Raw genomic sequence first — 27,434 nt, 5'->3', positions numbered from 1 at the left:
TCCTATCTTACACACTCATCCCTGGTCCCTCCCTCTGGCCTAGAGCCACATACTCCAAGTCTGGATGAGGATGGGATCAACTTAGAAGAGATCCGAGAGTTTGCCAAGAACTTTAAGATCCGGCGGCTCTCCCTGGGCCTTACACAGACCCAGGTGGGTCAGGCTCTGACTGCGACAGAAGGTCCAGCCTACAGCCAGTCAGCCATCTGCCGGTGAGTAAAGCTGCCCTGGACAGGATCAGGGCCTGCTTGGGTGTTTGGTGCCATTGGGCACTCATAGGGACCCAGTCAGCTGGTCACTGTCCATGTTCCCCCTTGCTCCTTCCTTCTTCCAGATAAAGAAGATTGTCCTAAGGGTAGACACGTTCAGCTGGGGTAGCCAAAGACTGACCCAGATTTTGGGGGCCCTGTGAAGTTTATCCTCCAATCCTAAGCATTTATATGGTCTTCTTTGGCGAACCCAAGACCTTAATTCATTTAGGAATCCTATTGAGAAAGGAGTACAGCTTACAAAATTAAACAGAGTAGGGACTTCTGTGTTGGTCCTCAACTATAAACTACCATACTCCCTCATGTTCCCATCTCCCCCTCTTAAAAGCATGACTATAAAGTAATATAACTAATTTTTTTGCATGCAGCTGACAAACTGGTTTTGGTGCCAGTACCAAAGGAGAGGGTAGTAGAGAGTTTCAAACAAGGAGAAGTGTGTGGCTCAGGGATGGCCAAAAGGTTTCATTTGTCTGCCAACTCCATTGACTAGACCCAGAGTGACTATTAGAGTGCCTACAACGCCACATTGAGAATTCTGTTGCCACATCCAGGCTCAGCCAGAAAGAGTAGCCCAACTTGTATCAGTCTGCCATGGGAGTGCGATTGCTCTTATGACATCTGGATGTCATCTCAAGATGACTCCTCAAAGGCCTTCACTCATTTAGGTGAAAGTTCTGGTATGTTGTTCATAAAGTAGTTGTACTATTATCATTGCACTACTGATTGAGCTAAGGTCATAGAATGGTTTCCCTGTTAGGACCTGGGAAAACAGAGAGTGAGGAGTCTGGGCTTGGCTGAGCTAGAGGGGCCCTGGGTCGGTGTCGCCAGCCTCCAGGGGAGCAGCCTTCGAGGATAGTGCTTACACCTGAGTGCAGGGTGTGCTGAAGTGACTGAGGCACTCTCACTGTCTCTTCCTGGACATTGGTTGCGCACAGGTTTGAGAAGCTGGACATCACACCCAAGAGTGCCCAGAAGCTGAAGCCGGTGCTGGAGAAGTGGTTGAATGAGGCCGAACTCCGGAACCAGGAAGGCCAGCAAAACCTGATGGAGTTTGTGGGAGGTGAGCCCTCCAAGAAACGCAAACGCCGCACCTCCTTCACCCCCCAGGCCATAGAGGCTCTCAATGCCTACTTTGAGAAGAACCCACTGCCCACGGGCCAGGAGATCACTGAGATTGCTAAGGAGCTCAACTATGACCGCGAGGTCGTGCGGGTCTGGTTCTGCAATCGGCGCCAGACGCTCAAGAACACCAGCAAGCTGAACGTCTTTCAGATCCCTTAGGGCTCAGCCCCCAGCCCTGTGTCCCAGCACTTTGTACTTTCCCCTTGGCTCCCGGCTGCAGCCACTGCCATGACAACGCGTGCAGCCGTACTTGCCCTAGGTCATGAGACTCCACTGTGTGCATGTGCGTCGATGCCTCCCTCTTCTCCCCCACATATCTCACACCATGGGGAGGCCTGAGGAGCCCCCGTGAGAGCTCCAGGCTCTAGGCTGGCCATGCTGAAGAAGGATTTGTGATATCACTTAGAGAAGCACTTTGCTAACATGGTTTCTGAAGGGTGAATTCTGGTTGGGAACCAGAAAGTCCTGGGCTTTGGGATAGGGCTGTAGCAGCTCCTAAGGCCATTAGCTCTTGCTTTTGATGGCATTCCCTTTCCACCCCCTGTTCTCCTTTGTTCCTCTGTGTTAGTGTGGCAGGTATGATACTTCATCCAGTGGAGCCACAACCCCCTGCAGCCCCCCCCCCTTTGCCTGCGGGCACATTGTTCTCCTGAAAGGACCCAGGAGATAAAATTCAGAAAAGTGTGCTGTGCTGCTTACAAGGTCAGACTCGATGTCTGCCTTGACCTCAAGGTCAGAAGGGTCCCCTAGCCCTGGGGCCAGAACATGTAGTCTTCTCTCCCACCTCTCCCTGGTTCCTTTGAGGGAACAGTTGCACTAAAATAGAACCTGTTCTTTTGTAATCCATGTTGGAAGGAAGCAAGAGTGAACTGTACCTGTCCTGGGCTTGTCCTGGGTCTGCTGCAGGTTGGGAATTTAAAAAATAAGGCAATTTTCCCTGATTTTAATCTAATCTACGTCCATAGCCATCCCTCCCACAAAAACAGTATGGGTTAAGGGAATTTGCAGCCTGAAAAATCCCACTACAAGTAGGCAGCTCTGGAGAAAATTAAGGAAAGGAATGCTAACTTTCACTTTCTCTTGTCCCCAGAACCACCCCCAACCCAGTACTGAGGCCTTCTCAAAACAAGCAAATTAAACAATAAACCAGACAGCAAGGCCCTGGGGGAAAGGACAACATCCTTGAGAGAGCTGATGACAGCCCAGAACGGTCTCTTGTGGAAGCTGACTTAACTCTAATTTTCTTTTTCTTTCTTTTTTTTTTTTTGAGACAGAATCTCACTTTGTTGTCCAGGCTAGAGTGAGTGCCGTGGCATCAGCCTAGCTCACAGCAACCTCAAACTCCTGGGCTCAAGCGATCCTTCTGCCTCAGCCTCCCGAGTAGCTGGGACTACAGGCATGCGCCACCATGCCCGGCTAATTTTTTTTTTTCTATATATATTAGTTGGCCAATTAATTTCTTTCTATTTATAGTAGAGACAGGGTCTTGCTCTTGCTCAGGCTGGTTTCGAACTCCTGAGCTCAAATGATCCATCCACCTCGGCCTCCCAGAGAGCTAGGATTACAGGCGTGAGCCACCACGCCCGGCCTTCTAATTTTCTTTATAATTTTAAGCCTTGGATACTGGAGGAGAAATCTCATTTTTTCCAGAGTCTTAGACCATGTATATGTGTAAACAATCCCCCCAGTGCTCCTCTGAGTCAAGAATATCCCAGATTAGGATGGATTTTGCCTTTGGAGGGGTCGTTATAGCACATTGGGGGTTGGAATCTCATCTAAGCTGCTAAGTGAGTGTCCAGCCAGCCCCTAAAATTCAGTATGTGACTTTAGGAGGTCAGGAGAGAACTCAAGAGATTTGTTTAGATGGTCCTGGGCTTGCTGTGTAGACCATCCCTAAAGGGGTCTAGCACCCCCTGACTTCACTACTTTTACCCTTCCAGAGCCTGGTCTCTAGCAGTTGCCCTCCACCCTGAGGGAGTGACCGCTAGGCAAGGGCACATCCCCGCCTCTAGCCCAGCTTCTTCTGTGTTTCCTTTCCCACTTACGACTGGTCACTTCCAGGCCCCGCAATGGCACTGTGGCCACCCTCTTGGTAGCCCTGCCAGTGAGCAGAGGAGAGTTGTGTGCTGAACTGTCACACACACACACACACACACACACAGACACAGACGTGCACATACACATACGCACATGCCCCTCCGAGTTCGGGCCAACCAGACCTGCCAGAGTGTGGTGGAGGCAAAGGGGCAGGTGAGCAGCTTGCCGGACCCAGCCTCCCAGGAGACTGTGTCTCCAGTGGGAAGTCTCCACGCTCTAGTTCAGGGTTATCGACCTGCCTCAATAAGATGACAAACTCTTGTGGGAGGGGTGTGGTAAACAAGTTTTCAGTAAGAATAGTTGAAGTACTAGAGTTTGTAAAGGATTCAGTGACTTCCCTTCAATAAATTAGAGAGATGCAGATTTTCCTGCTCAAACACTTGCTTTCACGTATGCTTTCTTTTTTGGGGAGAGACAAGTGGATCACAGCTGCTACCCTGGGAATAGCATATAATCCAGGGTGTGTCCGTGGTGGTGGACTTGCCGGAGGACACCATCTATCTGTGTCATGGCAGGAAAAAAAATAATGAGCCACTGGCCTAAATTAGGCCTGGCCATGCTTTCTAGGCCCCTCCCTCATCTAAATCTGTCTTTCCAAGGCTGAGCTAGAATTAAACCATTTTCTCCTCTGCTACAAGGATGGGTTGGTCATTCAGAGGGAGAATGTTTGCAGGCTGAATTCCCTAGCAGGGTGTCCCTGAAGCAAACCCAAAGCAGAGCTCACTGGCCTATGACCTTTTCCCATTGCTCCCCCAGATCCCTGGGAAGCAGCTGAGGCCTGGGCCACTCACCTATGAGGTGGATTTCTTTTTTGTTTTTTGGTAGCATCAGGCTCTGAAAAGAGTTGATATAAATTGTGTTTTTTTTTGTTTGTTTTTTTTGTTTTTTTTTTTTGAGACAGAGTCTCGCTTGTTGCCCAGGCTAGAGTGAGTGCCGTGGCGTCAGCCTAGCTCACAGCAACCTCAAACTCCTGGGCTCAAGCAATCCTGCTGCCTCAGCCTCCCGAGTAGCTGGGACTACAGGCATGCGCCACCATGCCCGGCTAATTTTATACATATATTAGTTGACCAATTAATTTCTTTCTATTTATAGTAGAGACGGGGTCTCGCTCTTGCTCAGGCTGGTTTCGAACTCCTGACCTCGAGCAATCCGCCCGCCTCAGCCTCCCAGAGTGCTAGGATTACAGGCGTGAGCCACCGCGCCTGGCTTAAATTGTGTTTTGAAAGCAGCTCTCTGGACTTAAACCAGAGCTTGGTGGGTCCTTTACCATGGAAAGAGAGGAAAATGGACAGAAATTGTTTAACTGTGTATAATTTTATTTTAAATGAAAGATCAAAACTTTCTGTGGCCTGGTGAATCACCTGGGGCCTTGACCCTGCACTAACCATGGCGTTCTATCCAGGTGGAGTCCAGGGAATGAATTCGGCCAAATGGGCTAAGGACACACTTGAGTTTGTAATTCGAGACCCTGACATGTTTATGTTCTTGGAAATCTTGTCACCTGTACCCAGATTTCCTTCCTGCCTCATAGGCCAGGCTCTGACTGAGGTTCTATCTCCAAGCATGGCAAGGCCTACTGAGGGCTGGAGGGAGGGGTAGGGAGGAGAGAGGAGAATGGGGGAGAAGCACTTGATGTAGTTGTGTGGAATAAACAGTATTTTTTCTTTTGTACTGGCCTTCTTGTTTCTTGTTCACTTTTCAGGGTGGAGATATAAGAGAGCCAGTGTCAGAGGCCAGGGAAGTGGCAGGGAGTGGCTTTTGCTGTCAGCTTGCAGCTTGGAAAATCCCAAGGCAAGAGGGCAAGGGTTAGTGCCTTGGATTCCTACTTCAGAAGGCCCTGCTTGGGCCCTCCCACCATGACCCTCCTGGGGGGCACAGGGTCTGCAGTGCCAAGGGGTATGTCCTTCCTTCTTGTAGACCACTCTTCTTCTCGACTCCTAGGACCTCAGAATTCTTGTTGTGCCTACTTCCTGGACCCGTCTTCTCTGAGTCCTAAGGACAGACAGACTGTGCTGTTGGTGTACACACTTGTAGGTCCAAGGGGTAGCTGCCTTAGTCTGTTCTGGTTGCTATAATAGAGTACCTTAGACTGGGTGGCATATAAACAACAGAAATTTATTGCTCACAGCTGTGGAAACTGGGAAGTCCAAGATCAAGGTGCTAGCAGATTCTGTGTCTGGTAAGGGCCCTCTTCCTCATATATGGGCATCTTTTCATTCTAATCTCACATGATAGAAGGGCAAAAAATCTCCCTTGGACCTTTTTTATAAAGGCACTAACCCCATTTGACTTAATCACTTCCCCAAAGGCTCCACCTCTGAATACGGCTGGCCCTCTGAAGCCCCAGGTTCTGCATCTGTGGATTCAACCAACAGCAGATTGAAAATATATTAAAAAAAATACAAAGATAAAAAATAATATAAACAGAAAAGACCAATATGGCATAACAACTGTTTACACAGTATTTACATTGTTTTAGGTGTTATAAGTAATCTAGAGATGATTTTAAGTATACAGGACAATGTGTAGATTATACGAAAATACTATGCCTTTTTTTTTTTTTTTTTTTTTTGAGACAGAGTCTAACTCTGTTGTCCAGGCTAGAGTGAGTGCCGTGGCATCAGCCTAGCTCACGGCAACCTCAAACTCCTGGGCTCAAGCAATCCTCCTGCCTCAGCCTCCCAAGTAGCTGGGACTACAGGCATGCGCCAACCATGCCCGGCTAATTTTTTCTATATTTATTAGTTGGCCAATTAATTTCTTTCTATTTATAGTAGAGACAGGGTCTCGCTCTTGCTCAGGCTGGTTTCGAACGCCTGACCTTGAGCAATCCGCCCGCCTCGGCCTCCTAGAGTGCTAGGATTACAGGCGTGAGCCACTGCACCCGGCCGACTATGCCATTTTATATAAGGGACTTGAGCATCCATGGATTTTGGTATCCTGGGGGGTCCTGGAACCAATTCTCTGCAGATACGGACAGATGACTGTACTGTCACAATTGGGGATTAAATTTCAGCAAATGAATTTTGGGGGGACATAAACATTCAGACCAGCAGTGGCAAAGGGACAGCTGTTTGTTGGAGAGTTGGGTGACAGAGCTTGGACGTGTAGGCTGGAGCATCTACACATGTACACGGGGCCCTTTGCAGTGAAAGATGGGGAGTGTGAAGAGAAGGCAGCCAATAAGGTGGAGGCCTTGGGCTGGGGCACATTGTAGCACGGAACTTCAGGAGTCCTAGCAGTCCAACTTCAAACCTGGCCTTCCAGGTCATTATGAAGGTATACTTATCAGGATAGGAGGCTAGATCATTGTTAGTTTGAGTTATACTTTATACAAGTGTGGCTCTATGGTAAGCAGGTCTTCATTTGTATTCTTCCCCAGACCTGCCACCTGAGCTTAGAGCTGGGAGCATATTAATCATGAGGCTTGTCTACTTCCTAGGAGTGGGGTTCATGCCATCTCCCTTATAGGTTCTTCTACCTGATATTGATGAGGCTACATAATCTAAACTGGTGAGAGTACGGCATCACCTTTGATTCTACCCAGTCAGCATTCCCGAGCTGGGCACTGTGGTGGTGTCTGGACCATGTCTCATCACCCCACCCGTACTCGGGGATGATGAATGTCTAAGACTCTGATGCAAAGCTTAGGAATCAGAGGAGCTTTACAGTACCCTGAAATAATGGAGCAAAAAATCAAATAGAAGCCAGCACTTCCCGCTGCATAGATCTTACAACCGTGATATTACCTATACTCACTGGGCTGTGTCCACAGATCAGGGGCTTGCAATAGGTGCTTGATAAATGTCAGATGGATGACTGAATGCATTTCCTACCCTCTCCTTCAAGGAAATAATGACAGCTGAGTCACTGGGAGACTGTAAGGACAGGATTCTGCTTAGCCATGCAGAGTTTGGTCTGTGGAATGTGGGAGTGATGAAATCTGGGCTGCAACTCGCCCTGACCAGAGAGAGAGAGAGCTCCCAGCAGTTCCCACCAGCAAAGTCAGTAGGAGTTGATAGCTCTGGCTCAGACCAGTTGAGAGTGGTTCCTGGCAGTTGGCCTAGGAAGGCTTTAGAGAATAGGTTTGTGGACAGATCGTATTTTTTATTCCCAGGCCTGGGAAGTTCATTGCACTGTAGACGGCTGTGAAGGGGGAATTGATCTTTTATGGAATGGAGAAGATGCAGGCTGATATCTGGAATAGAGATGAGAGAAGAACCAGAAGTTGCTTGAAACTGTGTGGCTATGAAAACTGATTTACTTTCTTTCCAGCTGCAGCCTCCTTGGGTGGGCCACAGGGAGATGTGAAGAGCTAAAGCTAGATGGTCCAGTCCTCAAAAATGTCTGCCTGAATAATGATTTCTTCGTGTAAAAATGCCCAGTAATTGACCGAGGAACCCAGCAACATTAACTGACTTGAGTAATTGAGTGAAAAGGGAAGCTTAGGGGATAGACAGGTGATGACCCAGGGAGCTTGAGTCCTCAAGCCTCTGAGAAAATTGATTTGTCTTATGAGATAGGCAATACAGGTGGTAGGGTGCCCTTTTTGTCAGTAATAATAATAATAGCTAACCTTTACTGATCACTAGTCGGAGTGCTAGGCACTCTTCTAAGCACTTAACATGCACTATCTCAGTTAATTCCTACAGTAATTCTATAAAGTAAGAACTGTTATTATAATCAATTTGTGTATAGGGGATTAAGGCACAGAGAAAATGAGGAAACTACTCAGGGTTGCTTTGTGAGCAGCAGAACCAAAATTTGAACCCAGGTGGGCTGTCTCTAAAGCCTTTGTGCTTAGCCTTACCCCATATAGGATCTCAGAGGTGGGTGGAATCTGGGGTTGCTATCTGTTCTGACCCTTCCAGTAAGGTTTCCACATTTTCACCTTCCAGGGTAGACCCTGCTATGTCCCATCTAAACAGTGTCCAGTTTCAGGACCTAATCTAGGGAAATGAGCCCTTCACAATGAGCCTTGATTTTATCCAACAAGACAGAATACTGAAATTGGAGTTCTGTGGCACAGGTGCTCTGATTAATTGGTTTTATTTATTATATCTAGTAGGACCCAAGATTTTTATTGTGGGATAAACTTACAGGTGCAAAAATTTGGTCTATGATGAGTGGTGCTGGATTTCTAGGGGAACACCTAGTGGTCTTTTCTTGGAGGCAGGACCCCCAGGGATGCCTCTGGAATCCCTGTTTCCAATCCTGACACTACGATTTCACTTTTAGTTACATTTGGGACGGGAGAGGAAAGGAAAAGCCCACCCCTCCAGTCACAGAATTCCATGCATAAACAGTCTGTAAAGTCATCTTTCCTGAAGGGGAATTGGGCTCAAGGGTATAATTCTCCAGGCTGACTTGTATTCCACTTGGGGGGAATCAAGGTTTAGGAGTGGCCTCTCATTTCACTTGCTTATTTTAGAATTAATAAATGGTAAGGAAGACCTTTGTGGAATCTTCATTTTGGTTTGGAATTTAAACTTAGGCTTAAGTATTTCCAAGAAGTACATGTCTGTCTTTTTCTAAGTATTTTGGCTCCATGATATTCCCCTTGAACTATTCTTTGGTGGATGAGAAAACATGCTTTGTCCTTTCTCCAATATGCCTTCATGGGCATAATTTTCTGAAAATTCAGTATTCTCACTTCCACAAGCTTTAGAACTCATCTCTGAAAGGAAGGATAGGTAAGAAGCAGATTCCTCTTCGGGTTATAACCATCCACAGAGACAGTGTAGCATCACGCCCAGATGGTGGGGTCAGTTGCATCACTATTCTCAAGCTGGGTGGCCTTGGGCAGGCCATTTATTTTTTCTAAGCCTCAATTTCCTTACTTATGAAATGAACCTAATTACCTTCCTAACAGGGGTGAGTGAAGATGAAATGAGATAATAAACTTAAAGCACTTAGTCTTTAGGGGTTGGCACTAAGGAAGGGCTCAATAAATATGAGCCTATAATTATTAATAGCTATTATTTGCTCTGCATGCATACAGTTCCTAGGACTGTGCCACCAGCAGGGAGGCATCACTGTAGGCAAAGCCCAGCTACCACAGTCAGGGAGCTGGACTGGAGTTCCTGGTTCAGCTGCTAATTTATGTAATATTTGTTATATATTTAAGAATAAAATTTTTGGTAAGTTATAAAGTATAATGATGGAGCAATTACTCATGCATCTACTCCTTACTTTTACATGCATCTACTCCTTACTTTTTAGTTCCTCCCCTAGCCCTTCCCCCTGCCTTTCCTTAGATGAGACCACCACTTAGAACTGTGTTTATTATTTCAAACTTTTTAAAAGGAATATATGTACAGTTGACCCTTGAACAATGTGGGGATTGGAGTGCTGACCCTCTATGTGGTTGAGAATCCATAAATAACTTTTTTTTTAAGACAGAGTCTCATTCTGTTACCCAGGTTAAAGTGCCATGGTGTCAGCCTAGTTCACAGCAACCTCAAACTCCTGGGCTCAAGGGATCTTCCTGTCTCAACCTCCCAAGTAGCTGGGACTACAGGTGCATGCCACAAAACTCAGCTAATCTTTTGTTTTTCTGTTTTTAGTTGTTTGGCTAATTTTTTCTATTTTTAGTATAGAATGGGTCTCACTCTTGCTCAGGCTGGTCTCCAACTCCTGACCTCAAGCGATACTCCTGCCTCAACTTCCTACAGTGCTAGGATTACAGGTGTGAGCCACGGTGCTCGGCCCATGAATAACTTTTTTTTTTTTTGAGACAGAGTCTCGCTTTGTTGTCCAGGCTAGAGTGAGTGCCGTGGCGTCAGGCTAGCTCACAGCAACCTCAAACTCCTGGGCTCGAGCGATCCTTCTGCCTCAGCCTCCCGAGTAGCTGGGACTACAGGCATGCGCCACCATGCCCGGCTAATTTTTTTTTATATACATATCAGTTGGCCAATTAATCTCTTTCTATTTATAGTAGAGACGGGGTCTTGCTCTTGCTCAGGCTGGTTTTGAACTCCTGACCTTGAGCAATCCGCCCGCCTCGGCCTCCCAGAGAGCTAGGATTACAGGCGTGAGCCACCACGCCCGGCCATGAATAACTTTTTTTTATATTAAAATTTTATTTTTCTTTTTTAAGCCAGTCAAATTTAGCAGTGGGGGGTTGAATACCAACTTTAATGACAATAACGTTAATAAGTTCTGATAACCCACTACCATTGGATCAGCCAACCATGAATAACTTTTGACTCCTCCGAAACTTAACTACTAACAGCCTACCGTTGATTGGAAACCTACTGAAAACAAATAGTTGATTAATGTATATTTTCTATTTTATATGTATTATATGCTATGTTCCTTTAGAGAAAAAAATGTTAAGAAAATCATAAGGAAAATATATTTACTATACATTAAATAGAGTGGGTCATCACAAAAGTCATCATCTTCATGTTGAGGAAGAGGAGGAGAAAGAGGAGGGGTTGGTTTTGCTGTCTCATGGGTGGCATAGGCATAAGAAAATTTGCAAATAAGTGGACGTGTGCATTTCAAACCTGTGTTGTTCAAGAGTCAACTGTATATTTCCCAAAATGATAAATTGCTTTATTTGCTGTTTTTTGAGCTTGATAAAGTGATACTACATTGTATGAGGACTTCTGCATTTCCTCCTCAATTCTAAGACTGATTTATTCATGAAGTTGAGGGTAGCTTTATTCATTTGCACTGCTGTATAATATTCTATTCTACTCCAATTCATCTATTCTCTTGTTGGTGGGCAATTGTTTTCTTCTTTTTTGCTACTATATATGGTGCAAGTCTCCTGGTATGTGCAAGAGTTTCTAGAGGACATATTAAGTAGAAAGGAGTTGCAGAAGCATGAGATAATTTTCAGGGTACTTTCTTTCTTTTTTTTGTTGCCCAGGCTAGAGTGAGTGCCGTGGTATCAGCCTAGCTCACAGCAACCTCAATCTCCTGGGCTCAAGCAATCCTATTGCCTCAGCCTCTCGAGTAGCTGGGACTACAGGCATGTGCCACCATGCCCGGCTAATTTTTTGTATATATTTTTTTAGTTGGTCAATTAATTTCTTTCTATTAATAGTAGAGATGGGGTCTCACTCTTGCTCAGGCTGGTTTCGAACTCCTGACGCCCGCCTCAGCCTCCCAGAGTGCTAGGATTACAGGCGTGAGCTACCACGCCCAGCCACAGGATACTTTCTAAAAAGGTCGGCTTAATTTTGACCATTCTATCCTTTCTGAGTCTCAGATTCCTCATATCAAAAAATAAAACAAAGCTGGGTGCAGTGGGACATGCCTGTAATCAAAGCTACTCAGGATGCTGAGGCAGGAGGATCACTTGAGCACAGGAGTTTGAGATCAGCCTGGCCAACATAGTGAAACCTCATTTCAAAAGAAAGAAAACAAAAAATTTTTTGAACATTAAATGAGACAATATATATGTAAGTGCGACTATAACATACCATACAATGTAAATGAATGTTACTAAAATAGGATAGTAATATTGACCCAACCTTAACAGAGAAGCAGAAGTGTACTAGTTAGTGGGAGACTGGAGTTAACATTTATTGAATCACTACTATTTTTGTTTGCACTTTGGCACCTTATTTAATCCTCACCACAATTTTAAGAGGAGGTATTTTCACAAATTTATGGATTGAAATACTAAGGTTCAGAGATGTAAAGTTACTTGCTCAAGCTTATATAGCTAGTGATGGAACTGTTGTTCAAACAAAGCATAGTTCTATCTAATAGGTGTTTTAAAATACCCTGGATACAATGCTGTACAAAGGATCTCCAAATGATGTATCTCTTTTAGTCTCTGAGCTCAGGACCTATTCCTTCACTTATAGACACACATTTTGAGATAAAACTGGCTCTTACCAAGGTAAGAAAACAGATTTAAGCCAAGAACTCTCAGAGAGATGCCTATGGCTTAAACTGCTATCAACTTCTTGTCAACCTCTTTCCTTTCTCTTCCTTCATTCTCTTATTCCTTTTTCTTTCCTTTTAAAATTCAATAAAGTATTTTTTTTTAAAAAGTTCTGATTGCAGAACTATATCAGGAGATATATAGAACAGAAGCTTGAAAAGACCTATTTCCTATTCTTTAGATCAGTCTAGTGAGAGTAGATACACACAAAAGCATAATTCAAGGCACATTTTTTTTTTTTTTTTTTTTTTTTTGAGACAGAGTCTCGCTTTGTTGCCCAGGCTAGAGTGAGTGCCCTGGCGTCAGCCTAGCTCACGACAACCTCAAACTCCTGGCTCAAGCAATCCTCCTGCCTCAGCCTCCCGAGTAGCTGGGACTACAGGCATGCGCCACCATGCCCGGCTAATTTTTTTTCTATATATATTAGTTGGCCAATTAATTTCTTTCTATTTATAGTAGAGACGAGGTCTTGCTCTTGCTCAGGCTGGTTTCGAACTCCTGACCTTGAGCAATCCGCCCGTCTCGGCCTCCCAGAGAGCTAGGATTACAGGCGCGCCCGGCCCCCAATAATCTTTTAAAAACCATACTTTTACCTACTTCATGCTGTCCTGTTCAAAAGCACTAGGGCGAATGCGGAAAATGAATATCGAGGGAAGTGGGACTTAAGCAGAGTCTTGACCTCTGCAGAGGTGAGCTAAAGGAAACAGGAGGATGAGGAGGAGCAAACGCGCACATGTAGGGAGCGTTCGGAAAACCGTCCAAGAGTCCACCTGGGGTGGAGAGGATTCGGTAAGGCTACAAGGAGAGCTCCTCCCACGCCCCAGAGCGCTGACTTGGTACACAGCAGGTACCAAACCTCAGACAGCCACACAGAGACGTTTACTCCGCTACTTACGCCAGGTCCTGTCTGCGATTGCCCAGCCCATCTCCGGGGGCGGGGAGCCGTGGCGTATCTAGCCTATCATCGCTGTCGAGGCCGACGAAGTCTCTTCTTCATTGGCAACCGCCAAGGTGACGTCATATTCGTCGGGTCGGCGAAGGAAGAGGGCGCCATGATTGGCTGGCGCTGGGGCGGCGGGCGGTGGAAGAGCCTGGCGAGTCTGGGTTTCAAGCCTATGCTGGACTTTCTGCTTCCAGGTTTCCAGGCCGTGGGGGGCTACCGAGGGCGGGGAGTCGGCTCTGCGGAACTTGGATTAGGTTCTGAGGATGGTGGGGTTGAAAAGGGGTGACCGGAAGTGATTTGGGGATTGACCGGAAGCGAGGCCTGGAGGGGAAAGACGGAGCAGGTCCCGGGAGGGAGGGGGCTTCCAGCAGAAGGGGGCGGGGGAAAAGGTGCTAAAGCGGCGTGGTAGCGCCCGGCTGGCGTCCTGCCGCTGCCGCTGGTTGTCTGGAAAGCAGCGAACAATCACCACTAGCTCAAGGGGATAAGCCCAAGGAGTAGGAGTGCGGGAGTCCACAGCTACCTCTGGAAAGTCTCAAATAGTTGAGCAAAAGGGGCCTCACGTTCCTGAGAGCAGGGTAGGAGGGATTTTTGGAAGCCGGGACAGCCAAGAGCGAGGAACCAAGGCTATGGGAGATTAGTTGTGCGGGCAGTGCTGATCGGGCTTGGGGTTAGCTGGTGGGCACTGCGTGAGAGATCTTGGTTTGGAGTTTTCTACTGTCTTGCCCCCATTGGGTAGAATCACGCTCCGCGCCTTTGTACAAGAAACGGCGTCTCCTGGGGCAAGGAAGGAGCCAGGATGGCCTGGGCTCTGAAGCTGCCTCTGGCCGATGAAGTGATTGAATCCGGGCTGGTGCAGGACTTTGATGCTAGCCTGTCCGGGATCGGCCAGGAACTGGGTGCTGGTGCCTATAGCATGAGGTGAGTGAGATTTCCCCCAGACCCTACACCTTCTTAGTAACAAAGGCAGGGTAGAGAATAAGAAAGGGGTGAGGGAGAGAAGGTGCATAGAGTTTGGAACGCTGTCTGCGGTTGGGAAAAGGGACTTGTTCTTTTGTTGCTTTGAGTACTGAATGTTGTGGAAGAAACGGAAAAAGAGATTATAGGTAATGTGAAGTCTGTGCAGGATTGGTGGAAGAAGGAAGAATGGACCCTGATTAGCAACCAGATGAATATTGAGAGGCTTTGTGCCAGTGTGGGAGACCTGGAGACTGAGAGTGTATATGTAAGTGGTTTTATGTAAAGAAGAGGTTACATTTAGCATATGAGGGATGTCTAGCAATCTGGGGAGTTGGGAGCTTGGGCTTAATGATGAATGTTGGTTGGTTGCTTGTTGGAAAGAAATGAGAGACTTTGGTGAAGAAGTGTACACTGCTGTATCTTCACTGGCCTTAAGGCTTTACTTAATTTTAGGGTTTCTGTCTTTTAAAACATAAACCTTGGAAATGGCAAAGAGAACTTTTAGATACCTCTAGATCTTCATGTATCAAACTAATTGTTTTTTTGTTTTGGTTTTTGTTTTTTTGAGACTGAGTCTCACTCTGTTGCCCTAAGTAGGGTGCCTGGCATCAGCCTAGCTCACAGCAACCTCAAACTCCTGGGCTCAAACGATTCTGCCCCAGCCTCCCAAGTAGCTGGGACTACAGGCGCTTGCCACCACATCTCGGCTAATTTTTCTATTTTTAGTAGAGACGGGTCTCACTTGCTCAGGCTGGTCTCCAACTCCTGAGCTCAAGTGATCCTTCCGCTGCTAGGATTACAGGCATTAGCCACCATGCCCAGTCTCAAGCTAATTGTTGATAACAGAGTAAAAATTTCCTTTGAATGCTGCATTACTGCCTGTGTAACTTATGTATGCATTGGGTACTCATTCCCTCAGTATAGTTTGTTTCATTTATAGATGTGCAAGAATCATGTGTGGAAATGTTGAAACATCTGCATTTTCAAGTTGGATGGGACTATAATTGGGTTTCCTAATGCATTATAAGGTTTAATCTAAATAAGTGAGTCAAGAGACTAGAATTTAACACTTTCATTGGGTTTATGAGTTTATAGGGGAAAGATCCTTTTTATGGGGAAAGTGGACAAAGTTTTCAACCTGCTAGTGAGATCCTTTAAAAGTTATATAAAGTTCCTTTCTTTATCCCTGCTAATTCAAAGTGGACTTTCCTTACTGCAGTAAAATTATGAGTTAGAACTTAATACTTAAGCCTCTTCAGGAGTCTTTGCTTACAGTTAGAATAATAAAGGCTATACTTGTATAAATATTTTAGTGATTTTCAGGGAAATTTGAATCCTATCATGGAATGTTCTTAGTCATGAGAAAGTGAAATTTAACTGTAGTTTTGCCTGTCCTTGTTTACTTAAGTCTGACCATAAAAATAGAGATTAATTTGGTCTGAGAGTAAAGACCCTGACCCCAAGCTTTTCTTTTTTTTTTTTGAGATAGGGTCTTGCTTTATATCCCAGGCTAGAGTGCAGTGGCCTCGTCATAGCTCATTGCAACCTCAAACTCCTGCACTCAAGCAATCCTCCTGCCTCAGCCTCCCAAGTAGCTGGGACTACAGGCGTAGGCCACCATGCTTGGCTTATTTTTTCTATTTTTTTGTAGAGATGGGGTCTTGCTCTTGCCTGAGCTAGTCTCGAACTCCTGGCCTCAAGCAATGCTCCTACCTCAGCTTCCCAGAGTGCTAGGATTACAGGTGTGAGCCGTCTCCCCTGGTCAGTATTTGATAATTGTTATCCTATTGTTTGACAGCAGAAAGTTTGATTCTGTTTAGGTTACCAGAGTTTAGGATGGAAATACTTAAATATAACTGTACTTGTTATAAAAATAGTTACTATCATCAGCAAATATTTATTTACTGTGTGTACTATTATATGCTCTTGATACCATGTGACCTTACATTTAAGTGCTTTCCAAATCATACCCTGTGTGATCTTCACAGATATTAGAATGGCTTGTATATTTACACGTTTAGAATTTTTTTCCAACATCAAATCCACAACAGTTTTCAAACATCACTTTGTTTTCTTGAGAACACAAGTTGCCAAAATTTTAAATACTTCTTCCTTTGCTTTTTTTTACCTTCCTCTTTTTCATGTATTATGTACTTGTCACTATTCTTTTTGACTCTTAGGCACATTTAATCTTTTGCTTTAATTTATGTCAATTAGATACTGGTTCTCAAACTTTAGTATTCATAAGAGTCATCTGGAGTGCTTATTAAAAATACAATTTACAGCGTCCTATTTCCAGTGATTCTCTGGGGCAAAGACCAGAGATCAGATTTTTAAAACAAGTTCTCCTATGTAATTTCGATGCAGGTAATCCAGGGACTATGCTTGGAGAAACACTATATAGGGTAGTTTGTATACATAAAGACAATGATTCTTCGCTCTTCTTGTTTCTCCTTTTAATAAGAGATTGTGATCTTTTCGTACCACTCTCCACCAATAATCTTTGCCAACTGGTTCTAAGAGTCTGTGGTGGCTGGGCGAGGTGGGTCATGTCTGTAATGCTAGCACTTTTGGAGGCCAAGATACGAGGATTGCATGAGGCCAGGAGTTTGAGACCAGCCTGATCGAGACCCTCTCTTTACAAAAAATGGAAAAATTTGTCAGACGTGGTGGCATGGGCCTATAGTCGCAGCTACTTGGGAGGCTGAGGCAGGGGGATTGCTTTAGCCTAGGAGTTGGAGATTGCAGTGAGCTATGATGACCCCACTGCACTCTAGTCCAGGTGACAGAGTGAGGCTCTGTCTCAAAAAAAAAAAAAAAAATTAAAAAAATTGATGGATCAGTCTCTTTTCTTATACCTTAATTGGGGAAAATGTTCTCTTTGACAAGCAATTTGTTTTGTAGAATATTTTCCCTAACGTATTTGTTTTGCCCGAGTCCACTTGTTTTCTGCTGCATCTTATAACGGTTTCATCTTCAGATCTATTGATTTATATTTTAAAAGATTCATCTTTATTGGATTTGTTTAATGTTCTTTTTATAAGTAGATCTCTAATATTATTCTTACTTTTTTCTTGTATTTTTTTTTTCTTTCTTTTTTTTTTTATTTTGGCATATTATGGGGGTACAGATTTTAAGGTTTCAATAAATGCCCATCTCCCCCCCTCCTGCCACAAGTCTGAGTCTCCAGCATGACCATCCCCCAGATGGTGCATATCTCACTCATTATATATGTATATACCCGCCCCCCTCCCCCTTGCCCAATACCCTATTACTGCAGTACCTATGTGACCACATAGGTGCTGTTCAGTTAATACCAATTTGTTGGTGAGTATATGTGGTGCTTGTTTTTCCATTCTTGGGAAACTATAAGATGTGCTATATCACCATTGTTTCTTAGAGCTGAATAGTACTCCATGGAATACATATACCGCACTTTATTAATCCATTCTTGGATTGATGGGCACTGGGGCTGTTTCCACAGCCTTGCAATTATGAATTGTGCTGCTATAAACATTCAAGTGCAGGTGTCTTTTTTGTAGAGTGTCATTGGATCTTTTGGGTAGATGCCCAGCAATGGGATTGCTGGATCCAATGGTAGATTCACTTGTATCGCTTTAAGGTATCTCCATATTGCTTTCCACAGAGGTTGAACTAATTTGCAGTCCCACCAGCAGTGTAGGAGTATAGAATTTTTTTATTTCCATCTTGATTTCTTCATTTATGAAGTAATCATTTAGTAGGAGGTTGTTTAACTTCCACGTTTTTGTGTAGAAACGTGAGTTTCTGTTAGGGTTGATTTCTACTTTTATTCCACTGTGATCTGAGAAGGTACATGGTATGATTTCTATTTTTTTAAATTTCTTGAGATTTACTTTGTGTCCTAGGATATGGTCAATCTTAGAGAATGTCCCGTGAGCTGATGAGAAGAACGTATAGTCAGTGGATTTAGGGTAGAATGTCCTGTAGATGTCAGTCAGACCCAGTTGTTCCAAGGTTTTGTTTAAGTCCATTATTTCTTTATTAATTTTCTGTTTGGAGGATCTGTCTTGTGCCGTCAGTGGGGTGTTGAAATCTCTGGTGATTATGGAGTTGCTATTAATCCATTTGCTTAGATCCAGTAAGGTTTGCTTTATGAAACTGGGTGCCCTTAAGTTGGATGCATATATATTTAAAATTGTTATCTCTTCTTGTTGAAGTGTGCCCTTCACCATTATATCATGACCCTCTTTGTCTTTCACTACTTTTGTTGGTTTAAAAACTAAATCGTCTGAAATTAGAACTGCCACGCCAGCCTTCTTTTGGCTTCCACTTGCTTGGAATCCTGATCTCCACCCTTTTACTTTTAGTCTATATGCATCCTTGCAGGTTAGATGTGTTTCCTGAAGACAGCATATACTTGGCCTGTATTTTCTTATCCATTCAGCCAGCCTATGTCTCTTGAGTGGAGAGTTTAAGCCATTCACATTTATTGAGAGAACTGATAGGTAAGGTAGATTACTGTTCATTCTGTTGAGTTGGATGTTGTTGCTTTGGTTTCTTTCTTGAGCCATTGTATTATCTGGCCTTTAATCTTTGGGTTTTGGTTGTTTTTATATTCGTGAGTTTTTATTATGGTGTTCCGTGCATAACACTGTTTTGAGTGCTTCTTGTAGGGCTGGTCTTGTCTTGGTGAATTCTCTGAGACTTTGCTTGTCTGAGAATGTCTTTATTTCTCCTTCATATATGAAGCTTAGTTTTGCAGGGAATAAGATTCTAGGGTGGGCATTGTTTTGTTTCAGAAGAGTGAGAATGGGGCCCCAGTCTCTCCTTGCTTGTAAAGTCTCATTAGAGAAGTCTGGTGTTATTCGAATTGGCTTTCCCTTGTATGTCACTTGCTTCTTTCATCTTACAACTCTTAGAAGGGCCTCTTTAGTTAATATTTTGGTCAGTCTGATGACTGCATGTCGTGACATCTTCCTGTTTGCATTGAATCTCCCAGGGGTCCTCTGAGCTTCTTGAACTTGTATATCGAGATTTTGAGCAAGGCCTGGGAAATTTTCCTCTATTATATCTTCAAATAGCTTGTCCAACCCTTGGGTGTTGTCCTCTTCCCCTTCTGGTAACCCTATGACCCTCACATTAGGTTTCTTCACATAATCCCACATCTCTTGTAGGCTTTGCTCTTTTCTCGTTTCTCTGCTGTATCTCTGTGATGGTTTTATTTAGTTGGAGGGTGTTATCTTCAATCTCTGAGATTCTTTCTTCTGTTTGATCTACCCTGTTCTTGAGACTTTCCACTGTATTTTGTAGTTCCCTGAATTGATTCTTCATTTCCAGGAGTTCAGATAAACTTTTCCTCATTGTGTCTATTTCTTTAGTGAACTTTTGTTCTAGATCCTGGAGGCTTTTTGTGGTTTCTTTGTGTTGGTTATTGTGTTGTTGTTGCACGTCAGTGAGTGTTCTTATGATCCACATACGAAATTCCTCTTCTGTCATTTTGGTTGCCTGATTTGGGTTGGTGTCCATTTCTAGGGGGCTGGTGCTCCTCTTTGGGGGTGTGTTTTCTGTTTGGTTCTTCATATTTCCAGAGTTCCTTCGCTGATTTCTTCCCATGTCGATCAGTTGTTGTTTCTTTCCTTTAGGTTTTTGTTTGGGTATTCACACGCCTTGTTTAGTTTCTGGGCCATTAGGTGGTGTCTGTGGGTGAGATTCGACCACTCCCTGTATAATGAGTCAGTGGGTGCCGTGAAAAGGCTGTGCAGGATGCCGTCCCTGTCAGTAGGTGGCGCTTGCTTGGAGGAACAGGCTATGCTGTTGTTTTTGTGTCCTGTTTTCAGCTCTTGTTCTGGGCGGAGCTGGGTTGGGTAAGCCTGCCCTCAGGCACCACCAATGCCTTAGCAAGGGTCAAAGTTCTGTTCTCTGCTTCCAGGAAAAGCCGTCAGGGCGGGGCTGGAATGGTCCCGCTCAGCCAGAAAGTCTGCTTGTGGGGGTGGGGCTGTCTGAGAACCGCAGTCTGGAGCAGGCCTCGCTTCTTTCCACCCTCCCCAACTCCGCAGCTACTCCTGGGCCTCTGCCAGCAGGCCAGACCACACGCCACCAGGCCTCCCCGGATTGTGATGCCGGTGGGGAGGTTCCCCTGTAGGAACGCCACCTGGGCTGGGCGCACAGCCTCCCTTTGGGGGGAGGTTGCCCTCTAGGACGCTGATCTGCCCCTGGAGGCACACACACCTCAGCAGGCTGTTCACAAATATCCCTTCTGTGCCCTGGGCAATGCTAGACCTCGGTGCACGGGATCTGGTCTGCAGGTCTGACCTCTGGGTCCCAGAGTTCAAACTGTATCCCCACCAGGGAGAGGATTTCCGGTCCCAATTCACCCACAGGGAGCCCAAGCTGTGTCTGTGTCTCTCAGCCTCTGAGTCTGCACCGTTCTCCTGGGAACACCGTGCCAGCAGCACCTGGGAGGGCTGGCAGATAGGGAGCTCACAGTCTGAGTTCCCCTGAGTCAGCTGTAGGGTCCCAAAAGGGAAGGTCCTGTTCCCTGGAGGTGCCTCCGGCTGGTGGCTGTATTATCTCTGTGGGCAGCCGCAGGTAGGGTCGGCGGAAGGGAGGAGGAGGCAATATGGCCCTGCCGCGCGGCTCGGGTCTGTGCACACGGAGGTGCCCCGAGGGATTTGGGAGTCTGGTGCCGTGTCCACTACAGGCTCACCGCTAGCTGGCGGCGGCCGTCTCTGGGCTGGTGTCTGCAGGTCTCTCCACCCGCTGGGGAGCCCACCAGCAGTCCCAAATGCAGAGGAGGGGAAAGGTGATTTATCCACCTACCCTTGCCGCTGGTCTCCGGGGTGCTCCGGCGGTCTCAGCCTCCAGTTTTCCTCTGCAGCCTCCTCCCGTGGAGTCTCCCGGGTTCTCAGGTACCCCTCCTTCCGGCCCTCGTCTGCTATATGCTCGCTTTCTTGCTGCTTTTTTCTAATTTCTGCTAGAATCTGTCTTTTCTGCAGAGACACTCTGTCTGGCGGTGTTTCTCATCCGCCATCTTGATCCTCCTCCTTTTTTCTTGTATTTTTATACAAGACACAAACTTTATAGTAAAAGTAAAGGATTTGAAGCCAAGATAACCTTTATTTTATTTTATTTTATATTTTATTTTATTTATTTTATTTTTGAGCATCTGGGTGCAGATGGGTAGAGGCCATAAAAACATGTCCACTGAAGATGACCTTTAAGGAAAAAAAGAAGAAAATCCTTGAGAACATTAGGATGAGTGAAAGAAGCCAGTCACAGGCCAGGTGCGGTGGCTCTCGCCTGTAATCCTAGCACTCTGGGAGGCCAAGGCGGGCGGATTGCTTGAGGTCAGGAGTTCGAAACCAGCCTGAGCAAGAGCGAGACCCTGTCTCTACTATAAATAGAAAGAAATTAATTGGCCAACTAATAAATATAGAAAAACTTAGCCAGGCATGGTGGTGCATGCCTGTAGTCCCAGCTACTTGGGAGGCTGAGGCAGGAGGATTGCTTGAGCCCAGGAGTTTGAGATTGCTGTGAGCTAGGCTGATGCCACGGCACTCACTCTAGCCTGGGCAACAAAGCAAGACTCTGTCTCAAAAAAAAAAAAAAAAAAGAAGCCAGTCACAAAAGACCACCAAAGATACCATTCTACTTCTATGATGTGTCCACGATAGGCAAATCTGTAGAAAAAGAAAATAGCTGAGTGATTGTTGACTAGAGCTGTGGGGGAGCAGGGAATGGGAAGTGACTGCTAACAGGTATAAGGGTTCTCTTTTTTGGAGACAGAGTCTCACTCTGTTGCCTGTGCTAGAGTGCAGTGGTGTCAGCCTAGCTCACAGCAGCCTCAAACTCCTGGGTTCAATGGGACTATAGGCATGTGCCACCACAGCTGGCTAGTTTTTCTATTTTTAGTAGAGATGGGATCTCTCTCTTGTCGGGCTGGTCTCGAACTCCTGAGCTCAAGCAATCCTCCCTCCTTGGCCTCCCAGAGTGCTAGAGGATTACAGGCGTGAGCCACCACACCTGGCCTGGGATTTCTTTTTGAAGTGATAAAAATGTTCCGAAATTGTTTGTGGTAAGCGTTGCCCAATTCTTCCTATAGTAAAGACAATTAAATTGTACAGTTTGTTGATTGATTGCTTGATTGAGACAGAGTCTCGCTCTGTTGCCTGGGCTAGAGTGCCATGGCATCAGCCTAGCTCAATAGCAACCTCAAATTCCTGGGCTCAAGCAATCCTCCTGCCTCAGCCTCCCAAGTAGCTAGCTGGGACTGCAGGTGTGCCCATCACCATGCCCGGCTAATTTTTTTTCTATTTCTAGTTGCTGGACTAATTTCTTTCTATTCTTAGTTGAGATGGGGTTTTGCTCTTGTTGAGGTTGGCGTGGAACTCCTGACCTCAGGCAATCCTCCAGCCTCAACTTCCCAGGGTGCTAGGATTATAGGCATGAACTACCATGCCCAGCCCTGAATTGTACAGTTTAAATGGGTGAATTGTATGGTATGTGAATTGTATCTTAATGGAGTTATAGAAAAAAATGAGTAAAAGAAATTAAATTTTGTGTTTAAAAATATTTTTTCCCTTTCTCTTATTTCCTTTTTTTAAAGTCGAGGTTGAATTCACATAACAGAAAATTAACCATTTTAAAGTGAACAATTCACTGGCATTTAGTATGATGACAATGTTTTGCAACCACCACCCCTATCTAGTTCCAAAACGTTTTTATCACCTCACAGAAAAACTCTATTAAGCAATTGCTTCCCATTCCCCCTTTCCCTGGCAAGCACCAGTCTTCATTCTGTCTCAGTGGATCTACCCATTTTGGATATTTTGTAAAAATGGAATCATATAGTATGTGATCTTTCATGTCTGGCTTCTTTCACTTAACCACTTTGGTACAGTGCTTACCAGCCGCAAAACCTTGCCCACAGCCGGCACTCATAGTCCACACGATTGTTTGTGCTGTGCATTGACTACGAATCCGTTTTGCTCTTGTGTGATGAGGAAAGCTTTAAAGCACTGAAAGCTTGTTTTACTTTACAGGCAGCTTTACTTGTAATGTAAATCAGAATAGGTAACATGCATGTATGTTTTCATTACATTATTTTTAAATGTTCACATTTAAAATGTTCACATTTTAAATGTTCATTATTTTGATAAATGAAAAATGAGAAAAGTCATTATCACTGCTGTCGGCTACAGTCTCGGTGTGCGTTCATCTGTGGCTATCGACTATAGTCAACGCTCGTACTAAAGTGGTTAACATGTTTTTGGGATTCATTCACATTGTAACATGTACTACTACAATATTTCATTCTGTTTTATGGCTGACTAATGCAGTTTTTTGTATGTATACACCACAATTTGTTTATTCACTGATTGATGGACATTTGGGTGTTTCCACCTTTTGGCTATTATGAATAATGCTGCTATATAACATTATATATGTTATAAGGAAATGACCACAAAATATTTGTAAACATTCATGGACAAGTTTCTGCATAGACATATGTTTTCATTTCTCTTGGGTGCATACTTAGGATTGGAATTGCTGGTCATGTGTTAATTCTGTTTATAGCCAGGTGCAGTGGCTTGTGCCTGTAATCCTAGCCCTTTGGAAGGCCGAGTCAGGAGAACTGCTTGAGGCCAGGATTTGGGGAACAGCCTGGGCAACATAGACTACTGTCTCTACAAAAAATAAGAAAATTAGCTGGGCATGGTGGTTCATGCCTGTAGTTGCAACTACTTGGGAGGTTGAGGCAGGAGGACTGACTGCTTGAGCCCAGTAGTTTGAGCTTGCTGTGAGCTATGATCCTGCCACTGCACTCCAGCCTGGGCAATAGAGCAAGACCTTGTCTCCAAAATAAATAAATTAAAAAGAACTGGACAGGTGTGGTGGCTCACACCTGTAATCCTAGCACTCTGGGAGGCCAAGGTGGGAGGATTGCTTGAGCTCAGGAGTTCAAGACCAGTCTGAGCAAGAGTGAGACCCCATCTCTACTAAAAATAGAAAGAAATTATCTGGACAACTAAAATATATATATAGAAAAAATTAGCTGGACGTGGTGGCACATGCCTGTAGTCCCAGCTACTCAGGAAGCTGAGGCAGGAGGATTGCTTGAGCCCAGGAGTTTGAGGTTGCTGTGAGCTAGGCTGATGCCACGACACTCACTCGAGCCCAGGCCACAGAGTGAGACTCTGTCTCAAAAAAATAAAATTAAATAAATAAATAAATAAATAAAAGGAATCCGTCAATCTGCGTTTACCTTTTTGAAGAACCACCAAACTGTTTTACATGGCAACTGAACCATTTTTACCCACAGCATTGTACAGAGTTACTATTTCTCCACATTTTCACCAATGCTTGTTATTTTCCATTAAAAAATTTTTTTTGTACAGACATCCTAGTGCTATGAATTAATATTTCATTGTGGTTTTGATTTGCATGTCCTTAATGACTAATGATATTGAACATCTTTTCAAGTGCTTGTTGGCCATTGGTATGCATTCTTTGCAGAAGTATCTATTGAAGTCCTTTGCCCAGTATTTAATTGGGTAGTTGTCATTTTGCTGTTGTTTTCCACCTCCCTCCCCCTCAAGATCTTCTGTTGTGTTTTAAGAATTGTTTATATATTCTGGGTAGTAAATCTTTACCAGATATAGGTACACCTCGTTTTATTGCACTTCACTTTATTTCACCTCACAGATACTGTGTTTTTACAAATAGAAAGTTTTTGGCAACCTTATGTCCAGCAAGTCTATGGGTGCCATTTCTCCAACAGCATGTGTTCACTTCCTGTCTCTGTGTCTTGAATTACCGATATCAAGAAAGTCTTTTCCATCAGAAGTAACAGCTTGAAAAAGAAAAAAAAAAGAAAAAAAAAAGAAAAAAAAAAGAAAGTCTTAGTGGTCTGGATAGAAGATCAAACCAGCCACAAGATTCCCTTAAGCCAAAGCCTAATCCAGAGTAAGACTCTAACTGTCTTCAATTCTGTAAAGGCCAGGAGAGGTGAGGAAGCTGCAGAAGAAAAGGTTGGAGCTAGCAGGTTGGTTTAGGAGGCTGAAGGAAAAAAGCTGTCTTCGTAACATCAAAGTGCAAGGTGAAGCAGCAGGTGCTGATGTAGTATTAGAAGATGCAGGCCGGGCGCTGTGGCTCACGCCTGTAATCCTAGCTCTTGGGAGGCCGAGGCGGGCGGATTGCTCAAGGTCAGGAGTTCAAAACCAGCCTGAGCAAGAGCGAGACCCCGTCTCTACTATAAATAGAAAGAAATTAATTGGCCAACTGATATATATATAAAAAATTAGCCGGGCATGGTGGCACATGCCTGTAGTCCCAGCTACGTGGGAGGCTGAGGCAGGAGGATTGCTTGAGCCCAGGAGTTTGAGGTTGCTGTGAGCTAGGCTGACGCCACGGCACTCACTGTAGCCTGGATAACAAAGCGAGACTCTGTCTCAAAAAAAAAAAAAAAAAAAAAGAAGATGCAGCAGGTTATCCAGAAGGTCTAGCTAAGATCATTGATGAAGGTGGCTTCACTAAGCAACAGATTTTCAATGTAGATGAAACAGTGAAATAGTCTTCTATTAGTAGAAGATGGCATTTAGGACTTTCAGAGATAGAGAGGAGAAGTAAATGCCTATTTTCAAAGCTTCAAAGGACTGACTGACTCTGTTGTTAGTGGCTAATAAAGCTGGTGATTTTAAGTTGAAGCCACTGCTCATTTACCATTCAGAAAGTCCTAGGGCCTTTAAGAATTATACTATATCTACTCTGCATGTGTTCTTATCAATGGCCCAACAAAACCTAGACAACAGCACATCTGTTTTTAGCATGGTTTACTAAATATTTTAAGCATACTGTTGAGCCCTGTTCAGAAAAAAAGATTCCTTTCAAAATATTACTGCTCATTGACAATACACTTGCTTACCCAAGAGCTTAGATGGAGATGTTCAAGGAGATTAATATTGTTTTCATGCCTAACACAACATTCATTCTGCAGCCCATGGATCAAGGAGTAATTTTGACTTAAGTCTTATTATTAAAGAAATACATTATTTAAGGCTATAGCTGTCATAGATAGTGATTCCTGTGATGGATCTGGGCAATGTAAACTGAAAACCTTCTGGAAAAAATTCACCATTAACATTAGTGATTTGTGGGAGGGGGTCAAATTATCAACATTAACAAGTGTTTGGAAGAAGTGGACTTCAACCTTCATGGATGACTTTGTGGAGTTCAAGACTTCAGTGGGGCTGGGTGCGGTGGCTCATGTCTGTAATCCTAGCACTCTGGGAGGCCGAGGCGGGCGGATTGCTCGAGGTCAGGAGTTCGAAACCAGCCTGAGCAAGAGTGAGACCCCCGTCTGTACTATAAATAGAAAGAAATTAATTGGCCTACTAACATATATAGAAAAAATTAGCCGGGCATGGTGGCGCATGCCTGTAGTCCCAGCTACTCGGAGGCAGAGGCAGCAGGATTGCTTGAGCCCAGGAGTTTGAGGTTGCTGTGAGCTAGGCTGACGCCACGGCATTCACTCTAGCCTGGGCAACAAAGCGAGACTCTGTCTCAAAAGACTTCAGTGGAAGAAGTAACTGCAGACATGGTGGAAATAGTAAGAAAACTAGAATTAGAAGTGAAGCCTGAAAATGTGACTGAATTGCTGCAATCTCATGATATAACTTGAATGATGAGGAATTGCTTCTTATTCCAAAGAAAGTGGTATATATAGCAAAGAAAGTGATATATATATATTAATATATTTAAAAAATATGGAACGCTTCATGAATTTTCATGTCATCCTTGTGCAGGGACCATGCTAATCTTCTCTGTATCGTTCTAATTTTAGTACATGTGCTGCCAAAGTGAGCACAGAAAGTGTTTTCTTGAGGTGGAATCTCCTGGTGAAGATGCTGTGAACATTGTTGAAATGATGACAAAGGATTTGGAATATTACACAAACTTAGTTGCTAAAGCAGCAGCAAGGTTTAAGAGGATTGACTCCTGTTTGTAAAGACATTCTACTATGTGTAAAATGCAGCATCACATGCTACAGAGAAACCTCTCTTAAAGGGAGAGTCGATCAATGTAGTAAACTTCATTATTGTCTTATTTTAAGAAATTACCACACCCAGCCCCAGCCTTCAGTAGCCACCACCCTGATCAG

General features: G+C 44.4%; 2 protein-coding genes and 1 non-coding gene across 10 annotated transcripts in view; 2 read left to right on the top strand and 1 right to left on the bottom strand.

Annotated features, from left to right (window-relative positions):
* The window catches only part of POU6F1 (POU class 6 homeobox 1), a 29,968-nt gene extending 24,809 nt beyond the window's left edge, over window positions 1-5,159 (top strand). For all 3 annotated transcript variants that reach the window (XM_012762422.2, XM_012762434.3, XM_076007278.1), the window contains 2 exons: window positions 44-212; window positions 1,205-5,159. In XM_012762422.2, the coding sequence (XP_012617876.1) occupies window positions 44-212; window positions 1,205-1,550 (515 nt within the window). In that variant the 3' untranslated portion in view covers window positions 1,551-5,159. The remainder of the gene's footprint in view (window positions 1-43; window positions 213-1,204) is intronic.
* An 8,238-nt stretch (window positions 5,160-13,397) lies between these two features.
* The window catches only part of TFCP2 (transcription factor CP2), a 61,028-nt gene continuing 46,991 nt past the window's right edge, over window positions 13,398-27,434 (top strand). For 5 of the 6 annotated variants that reach the window (XM_076007277.1, XM_076007276.1, XM_012762498.3 and 2 more), the window contains exon 1: window positions 13,538-14,254. In XM_076007277.1, the coding sequence (XP_075863392.1) occupies window positions 14,133-14,254 (122 nt within the window). In that variant the 5' untranslated portion in view covers window positions 13,538-14,132. The other variant, XM_012762479.3, reaches the window with a different exon arrangement.
* Window positions 27,034-27,140, bottom strand: LOC142873506 (U6 spliceosomal RNA). The gene has a single exon (XR_012921528.1). It is a non-coding gene; the product is annotated as a U6 spliceosomal RNA (small nuclear RNA).

This window comes from Microcebus murinus, chromosome 10, assembly GCF_040939455.1.
Source record: "Microcebus murinus isolate Inina chromosome 10, M.murinus_Inina_mat1.0, whole genome shotgun sequence".
In the NCBI taxonomy this organism is placed as follows: Eukaryota; Metazoa; Chordata; class Mammalia; order Primates; family Cheirogaleidae; genus Microcebus; species Microcebus murinus.
This window is presented reverse-complemented; position numbering and strand designations above follow the sequence as displayed.